Genomic DNA, 13784 nt, shown 5'->3' with positions numbered 1-13784 from the left:
TTAACAATTTTAGGCATTCATCATAATTTTTATCAGTGAGATCAAACCCTGATACAACATTATATGCAGTACCTGTCAAAAGAGATTTCAGGTATTGAAATTTACTTATTTTTGACAAAGAGTCATTGTTATCCACAGCATTCTTGAAACAGTTAATAAATTCTAAATAAGTGCTGGGATCACCAGAGAATTTTTCAATATTTAATTTCGGCAACTTAACTGCCGCAACAAATTTACTTTCGATTACAGGAGTTACAGGTACATTTTGAACTACGTTAACTTCGGTATCTGCTTTACATTTTCTTAACCTATTCTTAATTTTGGATTTCATACTCAAAATTTTATGAGAGTATTCTTCAACCGATTTTAATTCTTTTTCATATTCAGCTTTATCTTCAATCAATTTATCTATCTCTTTATCAATTTCATTTAAAGAATTTTCTTTTTCTGACAAAATATCCTGGCACTCTAACAAGGATTCTGTGTCAGTTCTTTCAATCGCTGCTACCAGCAAATCTTCTGCTTTATTTATTTGTTTAGTGATTGCAGATCTGATAGCAGCTCTTTTCGACTTTAATTTGTCTATATTTTCCATATTTCAAGTAATGGAATATAACCTTATAAAATTCAACAAATAATTGTAACAAAAATTAAAGTACAGTATTTCAATATTTTAAGCACTTCCTTTAAAAACAATATATTTATAGTCCACAAATTTCCTTCGATTAAGATAAATTATTTTTTTAAGCATCAATGAAATATTATTCTTTCAAGTAATATTTCAATAAAACAACATAAATATTCAATACTTTTATTCAACTCAATCATTATTTTTCAAGGTTGAATACTTCAAGAATGAAAGAAAATGGCTTACCTGATATTTTCAGGTATCCTTCCATTATTCCAGCATAGAACTATATTCAACTATATTCAGTTTCGATTTTAAAGTATCTAAAGGTCCCGGGTTTCGGCACCAAAAACATGTGTATAAAAAAATTGTCACGTTTATGCTCACGAATTCACGATTCTATTTTTTTTTTATATAAAAACAAAACATTTAATGAAGAGCTTATGTACATTATTTACATTATTGAAAGCACAATCATACATATATTATAAATTTTCCCATCATAGGGCCAATATTCGTTTATCAAGAACAATTACCGCTATGCCACCAAGATCAGATCATTTCAAGGCGTCGCCCTCAAGCTAACTAAAAGAGTATTACATTCCTTCTCTGCCGCCAGTCACGTGACCTAGTCGGCGACAGACGATAAAAAATAAAAGAAAAACTGAATCCATCGGAGGGAAAAAGAAATAATTTCAACAATCTGTTTGGCGGTCATATTTGTAATGGAGAGTTATCGCCCTGTAGGAGTGGTAATTAACGCCAAACAAACGGAAACAGGGTTTATTTCATTCGATATTTTTTTAGTTTATGAATGAAAGCTTAGAGGAATAATATATTTTAAATAACCTACTGATTTTATTAATAGTTTATTTGTATTTGAATTTAAACCTTTAAAAGTACGTAATTGTTTTATAAGAAAAAGGTGTTTATATGAAGATAGCATATGCACTTTTTCGTCATTTCTGTTAAAAGAGTCTGTTGTGTAAATTTCTATAGCGCATTAATTTATACAAATAAAGGAATATTAAAAAATTAACCAAATGAAAACATTCAGTAAACATTTAACTGCGTCGATACCTATTCTTTTTGCCTAAATTATGAGTAAGTATAACTAAAATTATATTTCATTCCATTATGCGCTATTTCTATTGAAACGCTTTTCGGGATCTTGGATAGTAATCTTGCTTCTTGTACCTACTACAAAGAGTACAAACTAGTAAATAAAAATAAGAAAAATTAACATTAACAAAAATAGAGAAAATAAAAGCGTTTAATTTTTAACACTGCACCCGAAGGCAAAAAGACAAATAATGACAAAGTCATTCAATAAAGTTAAAATAAAAACATATCTGTGCAGAGCAGAGTTTATGAAATCTACGAGCGGGGATAGAACCAGAGACCTAGAAGGTCTGAGAAATATTTCCGCGCTCATTACCACTGAGCTGCGGTTCCTCCGGTGGGTTGTGTGCACTTTTTGGTACACGAAGCTCAGATACATATTGTAAAGGCGATGAACCAAAAGTCGCCAAGCACAAGATCGTGTAACCCTACGTTTCCTGTTTTAACCAACCGGAGCAAAGAGCAGCAGAAACGGCTTTGTGAATAAGCTGTGCACAGTGGAAAATCCAAATTAATGCCCCAAAGTCAAAACGCTTGATCATTCTGAAACGCAAAAGGAACGCTTCGATCAAAAAACAACTTGCTTTATTCAACGAAACTCTTCCGGTGAATTTCCCGACCAAATATCTTGGTGTTTTATTATTGCACACATCATGTTAATAACGTGCATGACGGGGAACTTAAAATTATTAAAATTATCGAATGCTTGTACCCAATTATTGGGAAATACTCTTCACTGGATCTAAACAAGAAGAGACTTATTTATTTCTTCGTTATCAGACCAGTCATGACGTACTCTTGGCCAGCATAGACAACTATCTCCGATAAGAATCTTAAAAAGCTTCAAGTGGTGCAAAGCAGATACCTTCACATCATTACAAATGCCCGTTTCTATGTATGTAACAAATGTATTCACGACGACCTTAAGATTGAACAGTTGGCGAAATTTCTATAAAATTCAATGAACGCTTCTATCAGGAAGCACGAAAGTGTAATATAATGAAACAATTTGAAACTTTCACCTAAGAGATTCTTCAAGAGGACCGCCATCTGCGCTCATTTAAGGCTTTCATGCTCAGCGATAACCAAAATGTTCCTACATAAAGCCTTAAATATACTTTCACATCTGCTTTGTTCAAGATCTCAACGGAATCTGTGTATACAGCATGATTTTGACTTTATCCTCATCACTCATTTTTTGCAAAGCAAATGGTTGTAAACATTTTGTATATAGTCTTCTAGTGTATAAGAAAAACTTGAATTTTCATGCATTATATTTTGTCTTCAGGAGTCACCTATGCATTTTTGTCTCTGTACCGCTACATGATGATAGCCGGTATACAACTGATGATAGTCGGTTGTATACCGATGATAGTCGGTAGCTTGTACTTTTGCAAGCTAGACGCGACGACAACAAACTTTTTAATGTACTGCGTTGCATATTACATCTCGGTAGAAATCAGGTACCAGCAACACTTTATTTACTGCCATTATTAATTCTTTTAATATATTTATATTTTATCCTGGAAGAATATTTATCATGAAAAACTTTAAATAAGTAAAGTGAAACTAAATTAACTTGTTCAGTAGTCGAATACAACATTCTCAGCAAATATAATTTGTTCAAAATTTTTAAGGCCAAAATTTAAGTAATTATGCCTGGTATCTGCATCCCAAAAGCCGGTATTAAATTTATATTAAGGATTTCTCTAACTAACAAAAATATTTCACTATTTTTCTGGTATGAGTATGTGTTAGTAAAGCATAAAAATATAAGGTACTTTTCCGTTTTGCCGGCGCAAACGATACTCGCCAATAATGGTACACCTGATGCCAAACGGAATATACTCGATGGTAACCTTTTACGCCTCATTTTCAAAACAAGTCGCAGCCGTTTCTTACCAAATTGATTGTTTCTTTCAATACTGGCATGCAATTACAATGTCAATTAGGATGCAAACACACCGCTCACCCGAAGGCGAAAGTATAGAAAAGGCAAAATCAAGGGTTATATTCATCAATTCTAATTAGAATGCACTAACGAAGTAAAGCATTATATTATATAAATATGCGGTTTTACATAATTTTTGAGTAAGCTATTCGTACGAATTGAAATAATTCTTGCATTTAAACTTGTATTCCAAATTAAGATTTCACTTGAAATTAATGTAGATAGTTACTGAGAGAATTATATTTTTGTAGCGTAGTTTACGTGTGATGAGATCACTTGGGATTGCGTGATACGAACCGGCGAATCAGGATGTTGAACCATGATAGCATAGTAAATTCTTGAATTAATGTCTTTTTACAAATTTATTGTCTTTATTTATTGGCTTTTTACAAAATTTTAAAGCATATTAAAATGTTTATGCCTTCAAAATAAAAAATTCTGAGAACTAACTTTTGTTAACATTTTTTATGTGTATACTGACTGTATGTTGTCGCGAACAAAGTATGCTTGGCGAGATTTGCGCCGGCGAAACGGAAAAGTACCAAACAGGGTAAAGTACGAAAATGCAGCTATTAAAATTTCAGGAATAGATTTTGCAATGAAGCGAGCTTTTTCTTTAAGATTTTAAAGAAAATTAATTCCAAAAACCGCTTAGATTATGATAAACCATATTTGTGTTATTGAAGTTTATGCCGACATTTTCTGTGTTCAATATTTGTGTAATAAATAATATTATCAGTTGTAAATAAATTTTGTAGGTTTGCGCAGTAAGTTGAAAGAGATAAAAAATTGTATTTTTCCGATAATTTTGTGTTACATTATTTATGGCACCATTCTTTTACAGATATTTTTACGACTATATTTTATTTCAAAATAAATTAACATTAAAGATACTCAAAACATCGATGTAAAAAAAGAAAAAAAGCACTACAATGAATATGTAAATTAAGGACTTCAAGTTTTGAGAATTGCATAGTAATAATCCTGTCGGAGACTAAAAATTGCGAGAACTTAAAAAATAAGAATATCACTTTTGACTTCCTTTCTTGTTCCCGAAAGGTGCGCATTGTTATACCCTGAAGTCATCTGGAACTCTGCAGAGTTTGGGTGAAACCAGTGTACCTCAAGTCTATTTCTCTCTTTATTAAGTTTCGGTACTACAAGCCATATTATTTATTTCAATATAAAAAATTTATATGAGTATTTCAATTCCTTGAAGTTCTACATTTTCTGTATTTCTGAAACTTTTGTCTTCCTTACGTCATTTTAAAATGCTTATTTTAATTTAATAAACATATACTCTTCTTGCATTTAATTATACAAAATATAATTGAATGTTAAACATAACAGATAGTGTTTTTGATTTTGCATTTTCTTTTTTCAAAGTACTTTCAAGCTTTCGTTGATTGTTTTGCATGCAAGTCTTTGTATACACAACACGCTTTTTATTTCTAGAGGCAAGCATAAGAGTATCCTGTTTCATTTAAACAACGCTATTTGTTTTAATGATTTTCGAATATTGTTTCATGACAATGGAAAAAAGTTGAGCTGCAAAATATAATCAGGTTTATTAGTTTAATAAGATAAGAGTTTTATTTTACTTGTGTTCATTATATATTTTATTGAATAAACAATGCTTGACAATACAATTTTAGAAAATGAGAATGATCTTTCTGTTATTTTTATTCTGTTGGTGATGGATAAGGCGATTTTCAAATGAAGTTAATTGGGAAAAAAAAATAAATGCATTTCTTTAAGTAAACTTGAATATTTCCTTCGAACTGTTTGCTAAATTACAATTCTAAACCAGGCAAAATTGAAGAGTGTACTAAAATCGTGAAGTAATTTGATTCGTTCAAATTTTTTAATCACATTTATTCTAATGAAATTTTCAAAGAAAAACCTTTTCTCTTTCATTTCTCTTTTCTCCTCCCCCGAAGTGTGACTCGTCGGTTAATTACCTCTAAGTTAATGCATGAGTGAATTATAAGCTCAATCTTGACATGATTCAATATGGCGTTATTCGGTTGGCTTCTTCAAATTAAATTAAAATTCATGAATTGTGCAAAAATTTTTCAAGCTTTGAAATGTTAATTTACTGAGTGTGTGCTAATTCTTTCCTCTTAAATAATACTTTTTTTAAATCTCTATTGGCATGTTTTTTAAAAATATTTAAATTTCTATGCTTTCATTCCATTTACGTAACTGCTTTTGTTCTACTTTTTCTAAATTCTAAATTCTTGATTCTTGAACTTTACGTTCTAAATTCTTGAACTTTTCGGTTAATTTTCTTTATCAGAAATACATTTTTAAAGATTTGGTCCTTATTGAGATTTAAATACAACATTTCTTGCTGTACGCAGTCAGACTGCTGTTATCCGTTAAACTGTTGATAATTGACTTAGGGTTAAGACAAAAATGATACTACCTTGAAGACGTACTTTAATAACTTTAATACTCTGATTACACAATATACGTTTTTTATACTACTTTCTTCTGTGAAGATCTAAATTCTTGAGCTAGGACTTGTCTTGAGAAAACTCAGTCTTGAGAAAGGCCTGATTGTAGGAATTACTTGTAGGAATATTAAAAATAAAATGTAGGAACATTAAACATAATATTATAATTATTCATTGCCACATTTTATTTGATAAATTCATCCCAAATATGTCAATTCCTCTATCAATTTACTGCACATTATGAAAATATGATTATGCCACTATATTTAAATCCAATTTTCTGTCCCTAGGCTAACTTTAATACTCTCATGTGCAATGAACTTCGCCACATATCCACACGACACACAGCATTGTTCTTTGGAAATGGAAAGTCGTAAGTTTTATCTAGTTTCATATCTTTAAATGAAGTACCTGATATGTTAAACTTCGCTAAGATTTTTCATTAAGATTTGTATTCATTTATACTTCTTTGTTGTGCATCGTTAATCTTACAAAACAGTAACGTACATTGAGAAAAGAGCTGATAAAACTCATAAAATCTCTAACTTTATGAGATTTTTAAGCAGTGTGGAAGAAAAAATATTATATTATGACATAAAACTTTTAGTACTATCTAGTATTCTTTATATATATATTCCACACTTCTCATTGTTAAACGGGTTTGGTTATTATTTTCGCATATTTTTCATCGTCAGCTTCAATTAGCAGTTTATTCTTAATTTATTTTCCGAAGTCATGACGTTTTGGACTAAATATTCAGATTTCAATTGTTTTTTATTATTTTAAAATGTCTGATTGGAGAATTTAGAACTACATTATGGGAATAATATGAAGACCCAAAATTGCTATCCAGTGTAACGTCAGAACGGGTGTTTGGTGAAAGAAAAGACCGGTTGTCTTTTAAAATATTTATTTAAAAAACTTAATTCTTGATTAAATATTAAAATAAGGACCATCACAGCCATAACTCATACAAAAGTCGCTGACGCGGCTACGACGCTAGGATGCGTCTGCTTTTTCTCGTTTACAGCATCAAAAGCTTTTTACACAAATCTCTCTCTCCTCGTTTTGTTAAAACTTGGAAAGAAATTAATTAATCCCTTATGTCCGAAAACCACACAAGGGAGGTTTCCGCTGCACCTGCCTTCAAACGGTCTGTTGTCCATTCTGTCCCTGAACAAACAGGTAGTTCTCATTAAGCACAGTCCTAGGGGGTGCATATGTCACACCAGTTGCAAAAGAAATTTCACCATCAATTTTTTCCAATAATATAATACTTGAAGAAAATAAATTTATACGGTCTACTAGTAAAAGTAATGAAGAAGTTCAAAGTAAGAATGAGCAAAAATAAACAAAGCTTTTATCTCTGACTGCTGTTTTGTTGGAACTGAATCCAACATTATCAGAGCATAATGGTTAACGCGGTAGAAGTTACTAGTTAGTCTGAAAGAGAGAATTTGTGCTTGGAACAGGTTTTTTTAACCTTTCAAATAGATACCTAACAGTTTTGCTTTGCTTTATTCGATTATGGCAAAGCATGCGAGGGCTATCTGCTAGAGGGGAAAATGCCTTCAAGAAGGACTTTCTAAAAGAAAGTGGCTCGTATCCACATTATCCGCGGGAAAAATCCCGAAACGTCCATGCAGCCTTGGCTACCAGTTTTTGGGATTTTTCTCAAATTTGCTACTTTTTACAAACCTATGCTATAAAAATTTATGTCAATGCCAATTTTTTGCGATTTCATCATTTACTGGTGCAACATTTTGCTACTTTAGAAAAACTTTAATGCATCATAAAATGCGTATATTTTAATATAATGTATTTACTGAATAAAAACTGACAATTGGCAGTTTTGCGAACATAGCCCATGAATGCATGTGCATTAATTTTTTAACTTAAGTCGTTGATGTTTTCCCATGTTTGACTGATTGATTTGTTTAGTATCTTGGTAATCTGTGGATAGGATTCCAAAGTTTAAGTCAGATTGTAGTTACTGTGTTTATCAAAGTATAAATTATGAGTAACGTAAAAACATTTAGCGCAACCTTTCCAAATGCTTTGCTTAAAATTCCCATGTTTGAAAACTGTTACAAAGAAAGAAACTAGATAAGACAGAAGCATATTACAAGCTAGGGCTTGGTGAATATGAACTGAGAGCATGCAAAAAAAGATACTGTGAACTCCAAAGAATTATAGTGTAAGTCCAAAAGTAGGAAAGCGCCTAACAATAGAAATGTGTGTATGTGATTATGGCAAAGCCTCGAGGGCTATCTGCCTAAGGGGAGGGATGCCTTCGTGGAGGGCTTTCTAAGGGAAACTGGCTCGTATACACGTTACACATGGGAAAAACCACAAAAACGCCCATGCAGCCAACCCGTTCGCGGGATTCGAACCTCGGACCGAACTACCACTGTTTAGCGACTTTACCGCACGGCCGATGGTGGGCCCAACAATGGATATGAACAAGTTAAATAAATAATAATGACATAAATTGAGAATTCATTAAAAGAAAAACTGAAATTTAAACAATGGAACCCTTAGGACTCCTATGTCGAGTGTGGCTCGACATCGTATTTCTTACACCAACTCCTTTGTCGAGCTAGATATTATACGATATTATACATGGTAATTTCTAAAATAATTGAAAATGTTTGAAACTGTTTTTCTTCCTTCAAATATTTTGTACTATGTAAATAAAGACTAAATTTATCATATTTGACTAATTTATATTATTTTAAATTCTTTTTAGTATTATTTTTACATTAGGACCAAAAGTCATTTGTAGTGTGGTGTAGTGGTCGAACACGCTACCCAAAACCTCTGTTGTATTTCAGGGTTGAAATAACTCCAAACTCAAGTTATAAAACAAAAGCGAGAATTTTAATAAAGGTATAAATGTAAGAAATTAAGATAACATCAATCTGGTATGTGGATAACACTTAATCCGATAATACTTCTAAATGGTTACAAATGTGCTAAAACAACAGCTACACTGTGCTAAAACAACAACATATTCTGAAAGCTTCGTCCCTGCTAAATCTCATAGCACAAAATACTCCAAGCAGAACAATGCTACCTCCAGTATTCCCGGTGGACATACGGTCTTGGAAAAGTCGGCTCGTTGAACGTGCAGACGATAATTTCGAACTCACTGAGGTATTCGGCTACGCTGTCTTGAAACAACCTCGCTTCACGATGTCCAAACCTCGACTCCCTCGAAAATGAATGAAATTGAAATATTTAACTCATCATAAAAGAGCTCTTTGGTGACGAATTCAAGGAATTTAAACTCCCGAATCTGCGAGCGTTGGCCTGGCTCCTCGAGCCGCTATTCTGTGATGAAAATTAAGATCTTCGCTATGTCACTGAGCCTAGTCGGCGCGTATCCCTTAAATTTCTGGATCCTCCTCCTTCACCCCTTCCTCTAACCAGACCACTCAAAAGGACTTTCAGCTTGTTGTGTATTTTATGTGCCCCCATGCTACAAAACACTACATTTACAAACATTTAAGTATGTTTGCCCATGGGATTCGAGCTCGGTCCTGTCGATAAGGCAGTTAGTTAGAGTTAGTACTCCTAACCACTGTACGATCAGTGCTACATAGAGATACTATATTATGAAGTCTCCGTAAAAATTTTAAACAGTCCTATAGATTCTGATATATGTATGGCCATTCTGATATATGTATATGTTTTATGCAATTTTTTCCACCTTACGAAGCACGCTTTCATTTATTTATTTTTAAACACGTAGAGTTCATTCAATTATTTTGAAGCAGGAGACATCAAAAATCAGCATTGCCCTCGTTGAGACTCAAATCTGGCCCTCTCGAATACGCGCCGAGTCTGCTTTGGTTACATCACAAAGCCATTCTGGATGGGCGTAAAATTACCTTATATAATCCCCCCCTTTTAAACCTTTCCGGTACCCTACCTTTTAAAGTCGGAGTTTTGATAAAAAAGAAAGGTAGGCAGTCTAATTAGGCCTAGAGGAGTACACAAGTAAAATTTTGTGAAGATAGCACTTATCATTTTAATTCTGTGGATGTGCCCAAAATGGCACGCTGATTGAATAGAGCTTCGAAAAGAGTGCTGAAACGAGCATTGTTGTGAATGAACTGACCGATGAGATGCGGAGAAACTAAGAATACAGACTCTCAATTGTCCTAGATTATCGGTGAGCACGGTCTGGGCACACCTAGGGTTCGCCGTTTGATTTTAGGCAAGATTTCAAGGTAAAAATTTAAAACTAATATAGAATAAGGAGATTAGCATACAGCCAAAAAAATAACCGAGAACGTTCTTTTCAAATAATTCCTTTTATACCGTAAAAAATATCTGGAAGATTTATTTGAAAAATGAGGGTCTTTAAAAATTAAACATGGCTAAAATATAAGGACTGGTTTGTGTTGAGCTGCCATCTACTATACATAAAGAAGGCTCAGAGTAACCTATAAACCCTTTTTCATTCAATTTTTCTGTGCGTACAGAAGGAAATTTTTAGGTGTGTCCAGAGCGGACACACTGTGCCGCAAAGGGTTAAAAGGTGACTGGGGAATAAGGAACCCAATACCCAAATCGCGGTGGTGACTATTTATTGTCCACCTCCTTTTCAGTTCGGGTGCCACTGTAGTATCTTTAGGTATTTTTGAACCAGGAGATATAAAAAATTTGCAATACCCTCGCCAGGACTCGAACCTGGAACTCTCCAATACGCGTCGATTATGCTACTGTTACAGACATGCTGGAAGAAGGAAAATTTAATTAATTTTTATAAAGAACGAAAGGTCTCCATAGAGGTTTCTTTATTAGGCACTAATAATAGTATTAATGATGAAATGTAGATTTTAACAGTTATATCATCGAACAGGGAATATAATTTCCTTTCGCTAAAAATATCAGTTTCCTAAAAAATCCACTGAACGCAAAACAAAGATCATTTATAACTTCGGCATATTTGTCTCAACCAAATATAGACCAGCCGTCCATTTTGCGAGGTAGCTAGATTTTAAACTTTGGGGGTAAATAATATAAATTTTGCTGAAAATTTCTGTCATTATTAAAAATCATTTGCTTGCATCGTTGCTTTTGTGTATCGTTGTAATGTAATGTATTGTTTTATTTACTTATTTGTTGCTTTTAGGGCAATAATTTTCGGATTTAATTTGTATGTAATTGAATTTATCACTACGTGATTTGTATGAAGTGTTTATTTTTATATAGAATTGCAGATCTTTCAATTCTGAGTCTTAATAAGTTTGAAATGTAAAAATAGCTCAACTAGAACTCTAAATATGGACAAATACGCTCCTGTCGGGCCTTGGAGACATTTGGTGATTTTTCGCCAACTTGGCGACTTTCTAAAAAATTTTGAAAAACGCATTTTCGAAGCGTCCAGAATCTTGTGCTGTACTGTATAAATACGAAACGACAACTGGAACAAGTTAGTTGTTAATCAGCTATGAAAGTTAATGGTTAAAGAGAGTTAGCTGAAATACGAATTACAGTTTACTCTTTTTTGGGAGTTGTCGATATTTCTAGCGTACTAAGAAGGAACTCCTTAATGTCCGCGTTCTCCTTGAGCTATTTACAGTTATTTATTTTGCCAAATGTCGTTAATTTTTATAATAAATTATCAATTTTATCCTGCTTATCTGGAGCGATTATTCTAAGAGACATCAAAGAACCAGTAGCTAACATCAATATTCATTTTTTTTCCAATGCTTATACTAAGTGATGCGTTTTCTTAGTTTGTTATTGATTCCAATAAATTAACAAATTTCATCGCAGACTAAATGAGAACTTTTATTTTAAGAAATTATGCTAAAAGTTATTAATTATTCCTTCATGTAAGTATATTTTCTTTAATCACTTACAATAATAAATTTATGTAAGCGATTTTATTATTCAATGATGCAAGTGATTATTACTTACTTTGTTGTGATATATTATTTTAGTGTCACATACTACTGATGACTTAATTTTCGACTGGCAGCCGGATGTTCCACTACAAGTAAGCGAAGATATCGAATTGCCACAGTTAGATCTTATCAAAACAGATCGAAAAGATTGTACTCAGACGTATTCTACAGGTAAAATAGTTATTTTTAAATTTATTTAGCGGTCAAACCTTTTGAAATATCGTAACTATATACAAAGTTCAGTCAAAACATTGCATCTTGGATCATAGTAAGCTTACAAAAATGAAATTTTGTAAGTAGAAACTTTGTTTTTTTGGACATTTCACCCAAGATATGATGAATCTGCTTTATCGTAGAGCAGATATCTTTGTCTATGATACAATTGCACATGTACACTCATGTCCAAAATTATCTTTACATACCCAAAAATGATGATATTCAATGAAATATCGAATCAATGTGATCCGTATTTGCAGGGAATGTGTGAAAACCAAGCCTAATTAGCATTATCCAATCAAAAGTAATCAAACGGTTTGTGATATGCAAATCTAGGCGTTACGTCATCCAAGGGTGAATCAAGCGCTTTGCACAAACTGAATATTCGAGTGAATTTCTGCAACATAGCGTTTGATTTCAGTGTGTAGGGACTCAAAGTGGTTTGTTATGGCTTCGAAGTATCATTTGGAAGTATCTGTAAAGTGGCGAATTATCGGCCATTTAAAAGCAGGGCAGTCAATCATGGAAACAGCCACATGTCTGAATATTTCAAGACAGACAGTCTCTAAGCTATGGAAACAGTTTCAAAATGATGGAAGTGTTGTAAGGAGGCCTGGATAAGATCGGAAACAAATGACAACTGCTTCTGAAGATCGGTATCTGGCATTAACTGCCCGTCGTAACAGAAAGGCTACTGCTCGCCAGTTAAGTTCAGAGCTTGCAGCCGCCACTGGAACTGTTGCATCACGGCAAACAATATACAGAAGGCTTAATGAAAAAGGCCTTTATGACAGAAAGCCAAGGGTATGTGTTTTACTGTCTTCACAGAAAAAGAGGGATCGCTTTAATTGGTGTAAAGAACATCAAAACTGGACTGAACATCAATGGTCCCATGTTCTCTTTACTGATGAGTCGTGGTTTAGTTTAACTGGTGATTCTAAACGTGTTTACATCTGGAGGGAGTCAGGAACACGAAATGATCCCTCAAACATTGTGGAACGTGACCGTTTCGGTAGTGGAGGTGTGATGGTATGGGGTGGAATAATGATCGATGGACGTACGCCCCTACACGTGTTCAGCAGCGGATCTGTGACAGGCCAGATGTATCGAGATGAGGTCTTAGATCCTTATGTAAGACTTTTCAGGGGTGCATATGGACCTGACTTTTTATTTATGGATGATAATGCCCGTCCACATCGAGCAAACCTCGTTGATGAATTCCTTGAAAGTGAAGACATTAAGCGAATACCTTGGCCACCAAACTCTCCTGACCTTAACCCGAAAGAGAACTTATGGGACTACCTTGGAAGAGCAATTGCACGTATACATCCTCCTCCTAGAGATGTAAATGCTCTGAAGACGGCATTGCTGGAAGAGTGGAGATTAATTCCCCAAACTGTGGTTAACAACGTTATTTCCAGCCTTAAAACACGTTGTGATATGCGTGTACAAGTCAGGGGAGATCATATTCCATATTAAATTTGTAA

The 13784-nt window shown here is 33.5% G+C and overlaps 1 protein-coding gene across 1 annotated transcript in view; it reads left to right on the top strand.

The window, feature by feature from the left end:
* The window catches only part of LOC118190625 (glycine receptor subunit alpha-2-like), a 100320-nt gene that overhangs the window by 73977 nt on the left and 12559 nt on the right, over nt 1–13784 (top strand). The window contains exons 6-7 of the mRNA XM_035361374.2: nt 6451–6533; nt 12118–12252. Of these exons, the coding sequence (XP_035217265.1) occupies nt 6451–6533; nt 12118–12252 (218 nt within the window). The remainder of the gene's footprint in view (nt 1–6450; nt 6534–12117; nt 12253–13784) is intronic.

This window comes from Stegodyphus dumicola, chromosome 10 (assembly GCF_044657685.1).
Source record: "Stegodyphus dumicola isolate Sdum_Otavi_A_Nest chromosome 10, ASM4465768v1".
Classification (NCBI taxonomy): domain Eukaryota; kingdom Metazoa; phylum Arthropoda; class Arachnida; order Araneae; family Eresidae; genus Stegodyphus; species Stegodyphus dumicola.
The sequence above is the reverse complement of the archived record's forward strand: the minus strand, read 5'-3'. Positions and strand labels throughout refer to the sequence as shown.